Source organism: Xenopus laevis, chromosome 2S (genome assembly GCF_017654675.1).
Source record: "Xenopus laevis strain J_2021 chromosome 2S, Xenopus_laevis_v10.1, whole genome shotgun sequence".
Taxonomy (NCBI): domain Eukaryota; kingdom Metazoa; phylum Chordata; class Amphibia; order Anura; family Pipidae; genus Xenopus; species Xenopus laevis.
This window is the reverse complement of record NC_054374.1, coordinates 28,228,928-28,248,521: the sequence shown is the minus strand read 5'-3', so window position 1 is coordinate 28,248,521 and position 19,594 is coordinate 28,228,928. Positions and strand designations below refer to the sequence as shown.

Sequence of the window (19,594 nt, the reverse complement as noted above, 5' to 3'; positions counted from 1 at the left end):
GTGGGAAAAAACTCGAAACATTGTCAGATTTTCTGCCCAAAATCCAGCGCAGATCAGGATGTCTTTGGGACGTCTCCCATTGACTTATATGCAACCTTGACAGGTCTGAGATGCTGGTTTTCCGATGCTGACTTTCATCCTCGAGGTATAATAAATCGTAAAAAATTTTCACTAAAAATTCGGATTTGATAGCCAAAAAAAACTTACATTTTTTGAGTTTTTGGCATTCGGACTTTAATAAATAACCCACAAAGTGTCTCCAAACGTCAGTGTTAAAGAAACAGCCTACAAAGATTTATATAGATGATACAGTATATTACTCCTCAATCAGGGGGGGACAGGGGGGAGAGTTGTAGGGGGCCCGAGGGTAAGGGGGGCCCTGCCACTTCACACTTTCTTGATTAGCCGGGCCCCCCTGCTTTCTGAGAGCTGCTGACTTCGGGAAGGCAGGGCGGGAGCACAAGGGGAGGTATATTCTGTCCATTACTTCCCCTTATTGGTCACTGAGTTTAAGTCCCGGTTGAGCTGCTCAGGGATTGGATAGCTGAGGTTTGAACTTCTCCTCCAGCTCACCCAATCACCATGCAGCTTTACCAGGACTTGAAATTCTGTGACCAATAAGGGAAGAAAATGCTGTCACTGGAAGAAGATGCAGCCACCTGTGCTCCCCTCCTCCCTCCAGTAGTTGGCAGCTCATTGACAACAGGTGGGCCACACTAATGAAGTAAGTGTAACATGGCACCAAATTTTTTTTAAACTTCTGGGGGTGCAAGTTTTTTTACATGGACGTTTAAGGGGGGCCCTGGCCACCAATTTTCTTTTAATGGGGGGGGGCCTGGTCACCAATTTTTTCCCCCATGTGGGGTCCTAGCCACCAATATTTTTTTAATGGGGGGCCCTGAACACAAATGTTTTTTTTAATGGGGGGGGCCCTGACCACAAATGTTTTTTTCAATGGGGGGCCCTGACCACCAATATTTTTTTATTTACATGGGGGAACGATAGCCACCAATGTTTTTTTTTTTTAGCGTGTAGTGGGGGGTGGACCTGTGGGGTGGGCGGACCTGTAGGTGGGGCTTGTGGTGGGCGCAGCCCAGGGGGCCCAGGAAATTTTTTCGTATGGGGCCCTGCAATTTCTGATGGCGGCCCTGCTTAGACATCATAATATATATATGTACTAATAAAAGGGAAAATAAACCCAAATGAAACAGATTATTCCCAGTTTGCAATGCTAGGAAAGTCGATGTTTAGGGTATAACTATACAATATATATGAATAACAAATATCCAAGCAGACAACTTAATTGGTATTAAATATAACTAAAATTTATATTTACCAGTTGTAAGTTCTCACTGGCCTGTGATGTCACCCTGATCTCTCTTCCTGGAGCTTTAAGACATCTGATCCTTTTCTTTTATTTGGCTTGTAGTTTAAAAGTCTGTTTTTCTCTTTCGAGTCCAAGCTAATTCATATCCTGTCTGAGGACCATCTCTAACAGTACAGGAACCATCTGTATTGGGTAAATACCTGACAGGTCCAGTAAAGGGATAGAAACTAGTCAGTTCATATAAGAACAAACTAATTCGTATCCTCTCTAAGGACCTTCTCTAACAATACAAGGACTATCTGTATTAGGAAATTACCTGACAGGTCCAGTAAAGGGATAGAAACTAGGGTAATTCTAGGTAATTCCTATCCTGTCTAAGGACCTTCTCTAACAGCCATTGGCATACATCATAGGACTGCTCCTAGGTACCAGGGTTTAGCAGTCTACTAAAAATATCCAATTCAAAGGAGAGAAAGAGTTAACCCTTGAAGTTGCACCACCCCATCCTAGAACCCGGTAACTCAAGGAACAAAATTAAAACTTAGCTTTTACTAATAAATTAGATAAAATTGTGAGTCCAGGAGAACATTTAAAATAAAGTTAGGAACAGGGAGACGAAGAACCCAAATAAGGTTAGGCGACATATGCAAAACATAAGATGAATATTGGACTAACAATGGGTATCCAACCCACCTGCCAGACTTGGCATAAGTGTATTTATGAGTCTCAATTGGTCAGCCACCCCTTCACCCTAGTTTACACCCTCCCAGTTTCCAAGGACGGGTAAGTAGAGTGGCAATTACATAAATCAATGGCACACAACCTGCCAATCAGGGTCATAGATTAAACTACACATTCAACCATCGCTTTCCAGCCTTGGTATTTCCACCACCCCTTCACCCTCAGGTGTACCCTCCCATTTCCATAGAAGGAGAAAATATAACGGGTGGTATCAAAAGTTGACCCACTGTTCAATTAACTGAACTGAATTATTGTATTCTAAATAAGCTCACATCGAAGTATGCATTAAATTCTACCCCAAAAAGAGGCTCCGTCGATCGCCCACCCCTTCACCCACAGAGCTTCCAACCCGTTTTCGCTGTGAAGCAGTGGCCTATAGAGATGTATGATTCAGTCCCCCTGCCTAGCTAATCTAAAATGCGCCTGACGTGTGTTTCACCTGCATATTGCAGGCTTTGTCAAAGGCATCCAATTCCAGGTTCCCTCTGCCCAGTAGGGAGGCACCGAATCCAGGATTCGGTTCGGGATTTGGCCAGGATTCTGCCTTTTTCAGCAGGATACCGATTCGGCCGTATCCTTCTGCCAGGCCGAACTGAATCCGAACCCTAATTTGCATATGCAAATTATGGGCAGGGAGGGAAATCACGACTTTTTGTCAGAAAACAAGGAAGTAAAACATTTTCCTCCTTCCCACCATTTGCATATGCAAATTAGGGTTTGGATTTGGTTTGGTATTAGGCTAAATCTTTCACGAAGGATTTGGGGGTTCGGCCGAATCCAAAATAGTGGATTCGGTGCATCCCTGGTTATGACCTAAGTTTATTGGTCCATACAAAATCCTTGGAATTCTAAGTCTGTCAAGATTTGTTTAGAGCTGCCAATGGATGAATACTTTGATTCACATTGCTCTAAGACACCAATGTCACGTTGCTCTAAGACACCAACTATAGGGTCCAGAGGCTTTTTGCTTCCAATAAGGATTAATTATATCTTAGTTTGGATCAAGTACAACGTACTGTTTTATTACTACAGAGAAAAAGGAAATTATTTTTAAAAATTTGCATTATTTAAATTGGAGATGCCCATGCCGTAATTCAGAGGTTTCTGGATAACGGGTTTCCCGATAATGGATCCCAAACCTGAATACATTTCACTCTGCATAATGGAAATTTAAAATATATCGTAAGGTTTGCTTGAAGGCACTGTCTCTGCTGGCTTATTTTGAGATTTTCTCTGATCTCTGATGCCAACTAATGGGCTAGCAAGGGGTTATTCTTGTTACTATATTTTTCAGTATTTTTATTGGTTTTGCATCATATTAAGTTACAATCCTTTTGATTAAAGTGAACATAAGAATTGTTATCAGTGTAAGATGTTGCAGTCAGTTCAGTGTTGGCTAAAAAAAATGGTTGTAATCTAAACAAAATAAAATGTAAGAAAATGAGTAAATCAATATACCATAATAATGCTAACAGTAGGAAACTATAGGTATGGGAACTGTTATCCAGAATGCTCAGGGCCGGGAATTTGGATAAAATGGAGTTTATGGGAGATGGCCTTTCCGTTTTTTGGAGCTTTCTAGATAGGTTTCCAGATAACGGATCCCATACCCGTAATAAAAGTAGCAATAACAATACATTTTTAGCCTTACAGAGCATTTGATTTTAGATGGGGTCAGTGAACCATATTTGAAATCTGTGAGAAGGCAAATAAGTTAAAAAAAAACCATTGAAAAGTTGCTTAGAATTAGCCATTCTATAACACACCAAAAGTTAAGTTAAAGATGAACCACCCCTTTAAGAAGGATACAAATAATTGGAGAAAATGCAAAGATGTGTAACTAAACTGGTGGAAGATTTAAATTATGAGGACAGACTGTTATGGTGCCGGTTTTATCTTGGGGGGAAAGACACTTGCGAGGGGATATAATTATTCTTTACAAGTACATTACAAGTACACAAGTGCAATATAGACAGATACTGGGGGATCAGCGGCTGGGCTGACCTGGTAGGGAACTAAGGCCAGTCTTTGCTTGTGTGACTGCAGGGCTGTGATTGGCTAACTACTAATTGGATGTAAATATACTGGGTGATGGGAAACAACCTATAGCAGAAACTTGTACAGGTATTGGATCCGTTATCCGGGTACCCATTATTCTGAAAGTTCCAAATTTCGGAATGACTTTCTCCCATAGGCACCATTTTATCCAAATAATCCACATATTAAAATACATGTAAATATAATTTTATTTTTCTCTGTAATAATAAAAAGTACCTTGTACTTGATCCAAACAAAGATATAATAAATCCTTATTTGAAGCAAAACCAGCCTATTGGGTTTATTCAATGTTTACATGATTTTCTAGTAGTCTTAAGGTATGAAGATCCAAATTATGGAAAGATCAATTATCAGGAAAACCCTAGGTCCTGGAGAGAAGAGACTGGAGTATGCCTGAATAGAAAAATGAGTAATAAAAAGTGGCTATAACTATAATTGTGTAGTCTTGCAGAGCATTTGTTTTTACGTGGGGTCAGTGACCAACTTTGAAAGCTGTAAAGGGTCAGAAGAAGAATAATTCAAAAACTATAAAAAATAAAGGCCAGTTGAAAAGTTGCTTAGAATAAGCCATTCTATAATATACTAAAAGTTAACTTAAAGGTGAACAACCCCTTTAAGGCAAACAACCCCAAGTGGGATTCACAATCACTAGACTTACAAGACTTTGAAATACAAGGGCATACTTTGTTGCACAAAACATGTCTCCATATCTGTGGCAGTTGTAGTTGGGTTTTATGGTGGGAACATTACAAGAAGGGTATGGCACACAGCTCCGACACACATAGGGCAGGCAGAGTATGGCACACACAGGAGGCATAGAGCAGGCAGAGTATGGCACACACAGGGAGCATATGGAAGGCAGAGTATGACACACAAGGAGCATAAGGCAGGCAGAGTATGGCACATACAGGGAGCATAGGGCAAACAGTGTATGGCACACACAGGGAGCATAGGGAAAGCAGAGAATTGCACACACAGGAGACATAGGGCAGGCAGAGTATGGCACAGGGAGCATAGGGAAGGCAGACTACAGCTGAAGACAGGGAAACCTATCAGGACGACTCTAATATGAGCAGTTCACAGGCCCGGATTTGTGGAAAGGCCAGAAAGGCCTGGGCCTAGGGCGGCATGCCGCCCAACCACGCCCGCATTGGTTCGGAAGCACTGGGAATTTGCAGGAGATACAATAGTTTTTAAAATGCCATGTGCATCAATCACCAGTACTCCAGACCCGATGCTGAAAATTTCCGCATGCACACAAAGGAAGGGGATGGGGGTGATGAGCGGCAGTAGGCTCAGGGGCACCTGCATTATAAATCCAGCCGTGGCAGTTCATACTGTGCTACATACAGTAACACAATGCTGGTGCCCCTCCAGCAGTTTGCATTAGGTGTGAACAATGTGGGCACTTTCAGTCTGAGATGTGAACAGTAAAGGGCTTTAGGGGTGTGAACAATAGAGGGGTTACAGGTGTGAACTATGCAGGATTTTACAATCTGAATTTGAAGTGTAATCTGAGCAGTGGCCAGTACTGATATATTTTAAAGCTTGCACCTGGTAAGCAGGTTTTAAATTATGTATTATGGATAAAAAAAGTGTTGGAATAGAAATAATGTTTCTCATGCTAGGGGTGATGTTACGAGTTCAGATACACAGCAGCCCTAATGCAGTAAAGGCCCATGTTTCCTTGTGAAGCTCCATATGTCTTATCTTGACCAGCCTTTTCCTTGGTTCCTTGGTGCCACCCGAGCTCCACATTCTCCACTTGTACAGGGCCGCTGGTGCTTTCTGGAAAACCAATCATGTGCATGAAGGCTTATGTCTTGAGTGGGGAGAGGGTCAGAGACTACTTTCTAGTCTTAAAATGTAATAACATGTATTGAATATGTTTACTGAAACTCCATTTCTGCATTCCAGGTATTTCAGAGCTTGGATGACCATCACCTGGAGGTAGTATCCTTCTTTCATGAGAATAGTTTTCATGGACTAATTGCTCATGACTCTGAGTAAACCATCTGTAACATCCCTTCATACTACAGCTCCCATGCCCTCAAACTCAGTTGAAATGGGAAGAATTTGACCACCAATCAGTTTCTAATGCAGGAAGTTGCCAAGCAGTTTGGCCTAAAAGATGAGCCACTTTCCAATTTTTGCAGCTTTCTTAGGTAAGTAGATGAAGTAGCAGCAGTGTGAAGAAAACGTCTGGTAGTGCCCTAGACCACAAGCTTCCAATTTAAGTCAAAATTCTTCAGCCTTATGATTAGCCTAAAGAATGAAATATATCCTATACACATACTAGCCTCTTTTAATGGAACAGTCATTGATGTGTACCATCTTTATTGACCCAGCATTTTGCCGCTTGAGTGTTTTCAGTGCTGTGAACATACACCAAACCATTCCATATTGCCACCCCCGCCCAATTCATTTCTGTAAAAAATAGTAATAATTGAACAAATATATTCATTAGATACTGTACCTGGATATGTTTCCATGTACTTCCTGAAAATTGCCCAGTTTATCTCCTCTAGTTGTTTGTAGAGGGATTTCAGCCATAAATCTGATTTTCCTCCACCTCGTTAACTCCAGGCTGTCTCTAGCTATACAATAATCATAGCTTGTCCATTTTATTTCGCCAATGATGTCCTTCCTCATGCTCTCCAAATCAGTGATCTTACAGATCCTCTCCTCCTTCCTGTAGATCCACTGTGAGCCCTAGAGTAATGTAAGAAACAAGAAGACATTAAGGTTTCCAGCAGTTCGTGTTTAATCCCCAGTAATAATGAAAGTGACAATTTCTTCCCATAGGCACAATAAGCAAAACAATATGTATTTATTACCACTAGGGGAGCTGTTAAAATGATCGTCGTTGCAAAGTTTTTGGTTCAATAGAAGTGTTGGTGTTGAGGTGGGTAAGAAAGACATGCTTTTAAGGCTTTCAAGTTAGCTGGGACAGCCGAATCATTTATAAGTTACAAGGAGGCCAATAAATCATGCAAAGAAGCTATAAGGCAAGCTAAAACTGATATGGAAAAGGATATATTTTTTTAAAAATAATCCAAAATTATTTTTTAAATATGTTAATAATAAAAAAAAAATGAAGCAGGAAGGGTGGGACCTTTAGTATCAGAGGGTGGTCAGCTGGTTGATGAAAACAAAATAAATGCACAGATTCTGAACTCATATTTTTCGTCTGTCTACACAAATGAGGAGCCAGTTAATGAAGGTTTCCTTCTTAATAGTCCCAATTTTAGTAATACAACTAATGATGCATGGTTCACACATGAGGAAATTCAAAAGAGATTAGAACATGTTAGGATTAGCAAAGGTCCGGGCCCAGATGGTATTCATCCCTCTGTGATTGCCAAACCTCTTTATTTAATTTTTCAGGATTCATTGAGGTCTGGCATAGTGCTGAGAGACTGGCGAATTGCTAATGTGGTGCCTCTATTCAAAAAAGGATCCTGTTCTCAGCCTCAAAACTATAGGCCAGTTAGTCTGACGTCAGTGGTAGGAAAGCTTTATGAAGGGTTAATAAAGGATGGACTTTATATTAAATCATAATACTATGAGTGTGTGCCAGCATGGTTTTATGCCTAATAGATCTTGCCAGACTAACTTAATTTCTTTTTATGAGAAGGTAAGCAGGGACCTCGATTCTGGGATGGCAGAGGATATGATTTACTTAGGCTTTGCTAAAGCATTTGATACAGTGCCACACAAAAGGTTACTGGTTAAATAAAGGAATGTTGGCCTGGAACATAGTATTTGTACCTGGATAGAGAACTGGCTAAAAGATAGACTACAAAGAGTGGTGGTAAATGGAACATTTTCTAATTGGACCAGTGTTGTTAGTGGAGTACCGCAGGGCTCTCTACTTGGTCCCTTGCTTTTCAACTTGTTTATTAATGAAAGTACTGTTTTATTTTTGATGATACTAAATTGTGCAGAACTATGTTCCATGCAGGATGCTGCCACTTTTTCAGAGTGATTTGTCTAAGTTGTGAAACTGGGCAGCAAACTGGAAAATGAGGTTCAATGTTAATAATTGTAAGGTTATGCAAAATAATGCAAGTTATACACTATATGTCAGTGTGTTGGGAGTTTCTATAAATGAGAAGGATCTAGGGTTTTTTGTAGATAACAAGTTGTCTTATTCTGGGCAGTGTCATTCTGTGGCTACTAAAGCAAATAAAGTTCTGTCTTGCATAAAAAAGGGCATTATCTCAAGGGATGAAAACATAATTATGCCTCTTTATAGGTCCCTGGTGAGGCCTCATCTGGAGTATGCAGTGCAGCTTTGTACTCCAGTCCTTAAGAGGGATATGAATGAGCTGGAGAGAGTGCAGAGACGCGCATCTAAATTGGTTAGAGGGATGGAAGACTTAAAGGAGAAGGAAAGGCTAAAATTAAGTAAGCGTTATCAGAAAGGTCTATATAAATACACCAGCAAAACCTCAAAGTAGTGCTGCTCTGAGTCCTCTGTCAAAATAAAAACTGCATTTCATTCCTTCTATTGTGTATACATGGACTTCTGTATCAGACTTCCTGTTTTCATCTTAAACCTCCACGGCTAGGGCTTGAGCATGCTCAGTTTGCTCCTCTCCCCCTCCCTCCTCCCCTCCCTGCTGTAATCTGAGTTCAGAGCTATGACTGAGCTGGGAAACTCAGGCCAGATGTGATGTCACACCAAGTGAAAATGGCAGCTGCTATCCTAAACAAACAGAGAACTTCTAGAGCTGTTTACTCAGGTATGGTAAAGCATTCTACAGAATAAATAGTGTTATAGCTTGCACTATTGTGGCTAATCTATTGACAATAAACTGCTTTGGGACCTTTCCTTCTCCTTTAAATTATGAGGGTAGACTGTCAAGGTTGGGGTTGTTTTCTCTGGAAAAAAAAGGCGAATGAGAGGGGACGATTACACTTTACAAGTACATTAGAGGAGATTATAGACAAATAGCAGGGGACCTTTTTACCCATAAAGAGGATCACCGTATCAGAGGCCACCCCTTTAGACTAGAAGAAAAGAACTTTCATTTGAAGCAACGTAGGTGGTTCTTCACAGTGAGGTTGTGGAATGCACTGCCGGGTGATGTTGTGATGGCTGATCCAGTTAATGCCTTTAAGAGTGGCTTGGATGATGTTTTGGACAGACATAATATCAAAGGCTATTGTGATACTTAACTCTATAGTTAGTATAGGTATGGGTATATATAATTTATTTGAAAGTATGGAGGGGTGTGTGTATGGATGCTGGGTTTTCATTTGGAGGGGTTGAACTTGATGGACTTTGTCTTTTTTCAACCAGATTTAAAGGGATCCTGTCATCGGAGACAGACAGAGCAAATAACATGGCAACTCTCACTAAGTTCTAACTCAGATTTGGAGAGCTGAAAAGCAGGAAGTTGAGTTCTGTTCTATTCTGTTCGACATCCAATCACTCCAGCCCTTGTACTTTACATTTTTGACTAACTATATTGAAAACATTTTTTTATTTTGCACAGTCTATCTATTTAACCAGTGTTTTAATTTTACACTGAACTGTTCCTTTAATATATATGCTCACAATATTACCCCCAAAGCTTTCTGGAGGAAAAGAAACAGACATTTGAACTGCAGATGCTTAAAATAATAATAAATAAAAAAGCTTAGGTGCTTTAGGTGATCCATGTGAAGCCGACTTCTGGTTCAGCACACAGAGGAATTCAAGCGGCCGTCACCTTTTCATATTCTGTTATGAAACACTTTGGAAGTCAGATTGAAGCTCAAGATTTAAAAAGAAAACCAAAGGGGAGACTAAGCCTGACTTATATAGAAGTTTGGGGGGAATTAAGTGTTAAGCTAACTTGCTGTTACTGGTCCTTTAAAAAGGTTTAGGGGCAATGATCCTCTCGTTAAATAGAAGTCCCTCTCATGACCGTTATACCATGTTCTATTACTTGACTGGACGCTCCACATTTTCCGTCAGCTCATGAAACACCAAGGCAACAGTTTCTATATAATTTATTGTTCCCAAGTTGTCCATGACATTATTCTCCATTAAGGGAGACTTTCAGTGCTTGGCAGAAAAGCAAAGCTGTTTATGGTTAATGAATATAATATTATTATAGCTGTGTCAGTATGTCTTGCCTTTCATTTTTATCTTGCCACTGTTGCACCGTAATTGTGCGAGAGTGATGGTAAAAAAAACAACAACATACCTCCTAACTGTCCCTTTTTCAGAGGGACAGTCCCTCTTTTGACAGCTCAACCTGCAGTCCCTCATTTGTACTGGAAAGTCCCTCTTTTCTCTGCACTGAACAGCCAGAAAAAGAAACAAAGTTTCTCACTTAATTGGCTTTTAGCACAGAGCCCAGAACAGCTAACAGGTGCAAATAAGATACTTTGTAACAATTTTGAGACACAAAAACACAGTTTAGATAAGGAGAAATATTTTCAAACTTTCATAACCTGCCAAATTTTGTAAAACAAACATGGTAATTGGGGGTGTGGCCACAGAAAGGGGTGTGGTCAAAAAGTTGCTGCGCTACATGTGTAAAAAAATTTTTGTCCCTCTTTTTACTTCCAAAATGTTTGCAACAATATTGTAGCTGCATTTGGGTGTGTAAATATTGAATAGAGTCTAGCTGACATTAATTCACTGTGATCCCCCCTCACCCGCAGAAATTTAGAGGCAGTGATCCCTTCAATCCCCACAAACATCCAGCGACACAATGAACTGCCCCAAAACCTGAGGTAGAGGTTACAACCTGTACTAAACCTACAATACAAGTTGGCAACCCTGGGAATTTAGTTGCAGGTCCTGTCAAGAGTCCGCAGCCGCCACTAGAACCCATTACCACTTTCCCATGTTTGAATTTGCCGCTCACTCATAGGTAAGCCGCAATGTAGCGGTCACATGGTAGGATCACATGTCCGTGACGTCAGGTCCTTTCCTAGGATACGAACTAGCCGCTACCCAGCGGCAGCTTCGCGTCGGAAGTAGCTCGTAAAGCTGCTTCCGGTGCCCGGGCTGTCCTTGTGTCATGGCTGACTTTAAGGAAGCGCCACTGAGCAGCCGGCCCTTGGGCCTGAATCCCACCGAGTACTTCGGCCTGAGCCCGGAGCAGAGGCGGGTGGAGGAGGAGAGGTTGGCCCTGCGGGCTCAGCTAAAGAGGCGGTACCAGCTGCAGCTCAATGACCCGCACAGGAAGGCCCTGGTGGTAAGTGGCTGCCGGCGGTACTGCTGCCTCTGACTGACAAGGAATCCGCTGGGAAGGACAAGGGCTTCTGTGGGAATGACAGTGAGTCTGTGGGAATGACAGTGAGTCTGTGGGAATGACAGTGAGTCTGTGGGAATGACAGTGAGTCTGTGGGATAGCGACGAGTCTGGAAATGGCAATTACTGTGGGGATGGCAATGATTCCGGGGGAGGCAATGAGTCTGTCTGGGAATCTTGGCAATGAGTCTGTGGGGATGCTGATGATCCTGTGCTGTTGGCAGTGATCCTGTGGGGATGGCAATGATTATGTGTGGATGGCAATAATACGTGTGGGAGTGACTGACCGAAGCAGCTGATTCTTAGATTGTAAGCTCTATGGAGCATGGATATCTCCTTCCTCTTGTTTGTTTGACATTAATCTTTCAGGCTCTAATGTAACTGTACTTTTTGTTTATTCTTGTTTTGGCCCGTTTGCTCTGTTAGTGTATTGTTCTTCTGTACGGTGCATAAATACCACTGTATGTATACAGAAAGGGTGGGGAGAGTGGGTGCACCTGGGAGACAAGTAAGTAGAGGTAATGACTGGGTGGGAACAAGATGCAGGTGGAGTCTAATGGGTGGGATTTGGGCAGTGTCTGCAGCTGATTTGCGTTTACATCCCTTTCTTTTCTTCTGTCTAGGAAGATCCTGCATTAAACCGCTGGATGTTCGCCAGGAACCGAAATATCTACCCTAACTTCAGGCCTTCCCCCAAGACTTCTCTGCTTGGTTTGGTTTGGGGTGTCGGGCCCTTGTTCTTCTGGTATTACGTGTTCAAAACAGACAGAGTAAGTGGCCGTCTCTGTTTCATTGGCGACCAGATTATTTGTTATGAGCTTTGGTATCTCTGTAGTGCTGCCATACTGTATGAAATGGATGCAAGCCTTTAGGGCAAGCAGAGATCACGGGCAGCACTTGATTCAGCTGTATAGTCTATAAACATATGTCACATGTGAACCTCATAGATCTGTATATATGGATAGGGCCAAAAACTCTGTAATTGGTATGGTAATTGCTGCTTCAAAGCTCAGCTTGTGGGATTGCTGGGTTTTGGTATCTGTTTTTCAGTACAGGGCTGGCATAAGCTAGACAGTAGGTGGCGCTATTGTAGTTCTTTGTGAGGGTTACAAGGACATAAATGTGAAAGGGGGCTCTCTAGTAATAGGCTGGAGCTCATGTGCCCAATCAACACTAGGCAGTGGTTCAGCTGAACACTAACGACACCACCATGTTGGCATCAGTGCTGTTGGTGAAACTAGAGTTGTCTTGTCGAAGGGCATCTGTGCTGATTCCATTTCAATATTTTATTCCCACTTCAGTGTGCTTTCTGTTTGTATACTAACTTGCATGAAAACCTACACAGAGAAGTCCTCTGCACATAAACTCTGTAGTCAGTTGAACTGAAGAAGCTGATCGATTGAATAGTGAAATGTCTTGAAGATTTACTTTACCCCCATGGCACTTACAGTTCCCTATGGGGTCCAAGCCAGACGGGCTACATGAGTCCATACTTGCTGAGAGCAGCAGAACTACTCGCTGAACCCTGCAAGTGCTGAGTGCCATTAGTGAACCCTTTATTTACCTCCCGATCAGGATTACTTGTAACGTCAGGGTTAAGTCTGTATTTGAGCAGAAAGGGAGACTGCTGCAAGCGAGACTTAACTCATACTCTGAATGTATCTGCAACTTTGGAGGTGTCATGGCGGCACCCATATTTTGCTATAAATGTCCCCGTTTCCTTTCACAGGACCGGAAAGAGAAACTTATCCGAGAGGGCAAACTGGAGAGGCCGTTCCAACTTTCCTCCTGAAGCTCCAGGCGCCAGTGCCTCACTCTGATTGGTCAGGACTCTGTAAAGTGTGAGATATTTCCCCAAAACAATAAATATATTATTCACTTGGAATTACCTGAATGTGGTGAATTCAATAGGCTGCTCTTTATTTTGCACCTGGGCTCATCTACATATTTCTGCTAAAGGGAAAGTAAACCTTTAACTCCTGTGATGTAGAGCAGAGGTCCCCAACCTTTTTTGGCCCGGGGACCGTTGTAGAGCCAAATTTTCTTTGCAAGACAGGGGTCGGCGTCAAATTCGGGTGAGCTGCATTGTCCCCTCGGCTTGGCGGCCCAGTTCAAGACTGTCCGCGGCCCGGCGGTTGGGGACCCCTGATGTAGAGAGTAGTTCTGTCCAACCACAGTATAAACCTGCCTTCTGATTGCTGTGAGCTGTGCTGTAATGTTTCATTTGGGGTTGGAGTATTGAAGGGCATGTGAATAAGGGTTCTGTTCTGTAACCAATGAGAAAATATTCTGCCACGGTGGAGGGGCAGATGGAAAATCCATCTCTTAAATATCAGATGAGTCTTCGGTCAAGTTTTTCAGGCTTGGACTTTTCAATAAAAGGTGGCCCAGGCTGGGCATGCAGGGCATTTTTGATGGAAAGTTTAGCCTTCGGTCTCTGAGAAATTAAGACTTGAGTTCTGGACAATAACACACTGTTATTCAACAAATCTTTAATAATGGGCGAAAAGTCTGAAGTTCTCCTGTAACAGGAACCTTTTATATCATTCGTCAAACGGAGTCATTCCTATAATCGGAAGCTGAAGCACTTTTGCACCTGCGCTCGGGCGCTTAAACAGTTACATTTGTAAAAAATTCACTTTAGTTTATTCATATGCAAAAAATGCTTTTATTTCCAGGAATGTCCGATATCTTCAGAAACCAGGAATCGGATTGTGCTGTAATTAAGTCGCTAGGTTTTTTAGTATGAATGTGGCCATATTCGGGATTCGGCCTTTTTCAGCAGGATTCGGATTCAGGCCAATCCTTTTGCCAGGCCGATCCAAATCCTAATTTGCATATGCAAAAAACTTTTTACTACCTTGTTTTGTGACAAAAAGTCACGCAATTTCCCTCCCTGCCCCTAATTTGCATATGCAAATTAGGATTCGGTTCGGCCTGGCAGAAGGATTCGGCCGAATCCGAATCCTGCTGAAAAAGGCCGAATCCCGAACCAATTCCTGGATTCAGTGCATCCCTAAAATAAACACATTTAGAAAGTGTTTCTCTTTTAAAATAATAAGAATATATTTCAGCAAATAACGAAACTGCACATTGTTCTCATATATAAATTTAAATTATTGTGCCCTTTAAATGGGAAATAATGACTGTGACACAGAACTGGACTTAATATAATTCATGTTTGGGCACTGCTTATAATTACAAATATATATATATATATATATATATAATTCATTTTTATTGTGAACTGTGCCTGTTGTCTCACTTTGACCTGTCCCTGCCACAGGGGGCGCCCACTTCCATATATAATAAAAACTGGGTGACTGTGACCCGGGTCTCCCTCTGGTTGGTGTCACTTGCCAATGGACTTATTGTTGGGGTTGAAATGACTCCTGAGGGACTCAAAGCACTGGTAGTAGTTCTTATCCAGCCACTGGCATGTCTCCAGCCCCCACTTGGTCACTGCCATGCTGAGAGAGGATTTAAACATAAAGGCCTGCAAAACGCAGGGTAAAATTAATGCCCATCCTATATCACTATGCAACCAATTAGAGAGAAGATATGGTGCCAGGCTTATCATGGTCACTTCTGCCACTCTCTCAGGCTCCAGTTTTGCCTTGCTGGCCTTCTCAAAGCAGTCTGTGTCCGGCCCATGTGGAGTCATTACGCTGTGCAGGCTGCCGCCCCCAGGCTGGAATCCTTCCTCCTTTGCTTCATTGGCCTTTAATCAGTCCCATAAATTCACTCATGCAGTTCCCTGGGGAGGGGGAGAGAGCATATCAGCTCACAAGCCTAGAGCTTTGGGGGCTTCTTTCATGATCTCAGCCTCTGGACTTACTGTGATAATAGGGTGGGCGGAAAGTGTGATCTGCTACCCCCCAGCGCGGGGGAAATATCAAAAATAAGCTATGGCCACCCCAGGCTGGAGGGACTTTGCTGTGACCACCGTGAATATGGATGGAACCTACAGAGAAGGATGATTTGTAGGAGCATTGGCATCAGACAGGAATATGTATGCTTCCCTACATACATGAATTTATTTACCATGGGTTCTACATTGTATCAATCGCATGTCTAATTGTACCCCAATCATAAGTGTATTTATACCCCGATCATAATCTACTTACACCCCAATCACACGTGTATTTATACCCCCATTATAGTCTACTTACACCCTGATAATGTGTATTTATACCCTGATGATTGTCTACTTACACCCCAATCACACGTGTATTTATACCTCAATCATACATGTATTTATGGCCCAATCATACGTCTACTTATACCCTGATCATATATCTACTTATACCCCAATTATACATGTATTTATACCCCGATCATATGTCTTACTTACACCCTGATCATATGTCTACTTGCAACCTAATCATGTGTGTATCTATACCTGATCATATGTGTACTTTTACCCTGATCACACATCTACTTATACCCCAATCATACGTGTATTTATGCCCCGATCATATATGTACTTTTACTCTGATAACAAGTCTACTTATTCCCCCGATCACACGTCTACTTATACCCCGATCACACGTCTACTAAAATCCAATCACACGTACTTATTCCCCAGTAATATGTATTTATGTCCCATGGCTTAGGAAAGATATGTTTCCACCTCATGCAGAAAGCAAACAGATCCCACAGAGAGTTTTACCCCTGTTACCTTAAACCTACCGCGTGATCGAAAGCAACACAGTTAATGACCATAAAATCGTCCAAGTTGTATTTGTAGGGCGTGTAGTTTCCTAGGGCCACAACATTAAATGGGGATAAATCCTGCAAATAAGAGAGAAATAGGAGTTAAATCTGGTAAAGCAAAGTATTTAGGTGTGGGTAGCACTGGGCTCACTGATGCTTGTTAGTTCAACAGAAACATTTCCATAAAGGTGTTTTAGTCCTCTAACACTGTTTGAATTACATACTCCCTGCCCCTCCTACTGTAAGCTGCCATAAAACCCTGCAGTGATGTGAAGAGCTTCCCCTGGAACTTGCTAATAACTGTGTATCCACCCACAACTGTCCGATCTTCATATCACGCCACCGGGGTAAGGAAATCTCGCAAGACCATTGGCCCCTAGAATAAAGCAGGGTATTATGGGCAATTTAAGTGCATAGTAGGTCACATACATTGGTACACAAATATCCATAATTAAATTGTACTTTAAACAATAAATGGCGCCGTGTAACAAATAAAGTGTCACTGATGCAAAATAACATTATACTATTAACCTACCTATTGGGCCGAGCTCTGGAAGCTGAAAATGGACACCAAACACTTCCAAAGCGTACCCTCTGGACTCTCCGAAGACTTCCACGCTGAAACGCATGCTTTGCTGTGAGACCGAGGCAAGAGGCAGCTCGGTTATTGGTCATACAATGAGGAGTGTCACGTGACATCGGAATGCAGTGTAGCCACGAGTTCGACTCTTATGAGTCAAAGACATCTATCATCCAATTCACATTAGTTCTGAGAATATTTAGTAAATAAATGTTTGACTGAAATCTCATCCTAACCGGCCTTCAGGTTGGGCCACAGGAATGAACCAGCGGCAATTATTAGGTTTCAGGCAATCTGGTAATATAAGTAGCTTCGGAGGCAGGACCGAAACAACCAAACTTTCCTTCATTCACCCCAATACCAGTCAGTGGTACAGCTACTTATAAAACAGGGTAGAGCATGAGCCTTATTTCTCTGTGATTTACCTGGATTTCACAGATCTCATTGGGTTCCACCAGCATCTTCCCAAACTATGTGAGAATGAGCAGCTTTCCCTGCTGTGGCACTGTGGGAGGAAACAGATATGAACCCTTGCCTGCAAAATTGCTTTCTGGTCAGTGAAGCCGTAACAAATACTACAATCCAGGGACATTTATAAGGGGAGAGTCAGAAGCAGTGACTGCCCAGAGAAAGTAGGACCAGAGAACACATACAGACTGCCTAGAGAAAGTAGGACCAGAGAACACATACAGACTGCCTAGAGAAAGTAGGACCAGAGGACACATACAGACTGCCTAGAGAAAGTAGGACCAGAGGACACATACAGACTGCCTAGAGAAAGTAGGACCAGAGGAGACATACAGACTGCCTAGAGAAAGTAGGACCAGAGGAGACATACAGACTGCCTAGAGAAAGTAGGACCAGAGGACACATACAGACTGCCTAGAGAAAGTAGGACCAGAGGACACATACAGACTGCCTAGAGAAAGTGGGGCCAGGGGGCACATACACAATGGGGGGGAGGGTCTCACCAATGAGGAAATCTCCATCTGAGTTGTACAAACATCTGGGGGAGAAAAGAGCAGAATGATACACAGAGATATGGGGGGTATGATGTGTACCTGTCTATCATTGAGGTGTTGGCAGTGTAGATGTGGATGGCGATGCCATTGCGTGAGCGACTGTCCCCAGCGCCACACAGAGTATGGAGCCCCTGTAGAAAATGAGTGACATATGAATGGGGCCCTTGGCCCTATACTTAATGTAAATCCCTTCTCCCCCTGCTTTTGGAATGGAACTGCCTTTAGTGCCACTTGTGTATGCAGCGCTGTACAGGTCTGTGATAAATGCATCAGCTACTGAAGGGTTAAGCTCATTATAACTGAGCACCTTGGCTTTTATGATGGAATTTATAGAGAGCCATGGCCAAATGAGCTTGCAATCTAATGGAAAGTAAGGGATCCAGTAGAAATAGCCAGGTATTAAGGAAATTATATTTACCTGCCTGATGTTAGACAGTAAATATCGGACCGGTTGCTATGGGTTACTAGACCCTTACAAATGTTGCTGTATCGCAATGTGTTGTTGCTTTCACTTGCATCTGGGACACACTTATGGCTATGCTGACTGACTGCCATGTTATACTGATCCTGCTACATAATCATGGATTTGATTTATATGATAAAGCAGCAAAATCCTGCTATATGACCTGTACAGAGAAATCCATAAAACTATGGCAGCATAGTTGTTCCCCTGTACTAAGCACAATTCAGCAGGAACAACCCCTAAGTTTGCTCATAGTCTATACAGAGAGATCCCATAAAACTATGGCAGCATAGGTATTCCCCTGTACTAAACACAATTCAGCAGGAACAGCCCCTAAGTTTGCTCATAGCCTGTACAGAGAGATCCCATAAAACTATGGCAGCATAGGTATTCCCCTGTACTAAGCACAATTCAGCTGGAACAGTGTTTTTGCATTCAGTGCTGCATTTTGGCCATTTATATGGCATTGTGTCAGGATGGGAAGGGAGAGTGAGTTACATTAGACTTACATCAATAAAGTCCTGCTTGTGTGCAGCCGCAGTGGGAATGTGATAGGGCTTCCGCCTCATCCGGGAAGAGAAGAAAGAAATTATCAGAAAAGAATTCTCCCATTGGGCTAAATAGATGCACAGTGTCGGGCAGTATCAGTGTTTAAGTAGAAACAGACATCCCTGGCCCCACCCTGTGCACCCCAACGTTATCTGCACCCATCTTATATGTATTTATACATAAATCAGGGGCGCACAGGCTTGTTCCACCTCGTCCCAATCATAGGTCAGGTTTTTCTGTTCGTAGGGCACAAAGGGTTTGTGTCGGACCGTTGGCAAAATCCGATAGAACCAGCTGGGGAGGAAGGGACAGAGGGTGAGGAGCAGAGTTTCACCTGGGGCCCATTACAATATGATCTGTACCCAAGGGGCCCCTTTCGGCTTTGAATCTATCAATGGTCAACAGAGGCATCAGCCAATGGAATTGGCCTTTAGGAAGTGACTGCCATCTGAAATGACTGCCCCCCCCGTGTGCAGTGCAGGGTGCAACCTGAGCTTTTATACATCACTTGGTACTGGGCCATAGACACGTTTGATAATTCTTAAAGGGATACTGTCATGGGAAAACATGTTTTTTTTTACAAACGCATTGGTTAATAGAATTCTGTACTGAAATCCGTTTCTCAGAAGAGCAAACACATTTTTTTATATTTAATTTTGAAATCTGACATGGGGCTAGACATATTGTCGGTTTCCCAGCTTCCCCCAGTCATGTGCTCTGATAAACTTCAGTCACTCTTTACTGCTGTACTGCAAGTTGGAGTTATATCACCCCTCCCTTTTCTCCCAGCAGCCTATCTGCAGAACAATGGAAAGGTAACCAGATAACAGCTCCCTAACACATGATAACAGCTCCCTGGTAGATCTAAAAACAGCACTCA

General features: G+C 42.5%; 1 protein-coding gene and 1 pseudogene across 3 annotated transcripts; one reads left to right on the top strand and one right to left on the bottom strand.

Annotated features, from left to right (window-relative positions):
* Positions 1 to 11,058: 11,058 nt before the first annotated feature.
* On the top strand, positions 11,059 to 14,599 carry ndufb4.S (NADH:ubiquinone oxidoreductase subunit B4 S homeolog). Of its 3 annotated transcripts, none has more exons than XM_041582928.1 (3): positions 11,069 to 11,328; positions 12,008 to 12,154; positions 13,114 to 13,269. In XM_041582928.1, the coding sequence occupies exons 1-3, from the start codon at positions 11,152 to 11,154 to the stop codon at positions 13,174 to 13,176; spliced, it is 387 nt and encodes a 128-aa protein (XP_041438862.1). In that variant the 5' UTR covers positions 11,069 to 11,151; the 3' UTR covers positions 13,177 to 13,269.
* Positions 14,417 to 19,323, bottom strand: LOC121400423 (annotated as a pseudogene).
* Between the last annotated feature and the right edge of the window lie 271 nt (positions 19,324 to 19,594).

Excerpts from the sequence above, each read along its gene's own strand:
- ndufb4.S (XM_041582927.1), top strand. The coding sequence starts at position 11,152 with ATGGCTGACTTTAAGGAAGCGCCACTGAGCAGCCGGCCCTTGGGCCTG. Across the intron at positions 11,329-12,007 it reads CGCACAGGAAGGCCCTGGTG|GAAGATCCTGCATTAAACCG; the intron begins GTAAGTGGCTGC and ends TCTTCTGTCTAG.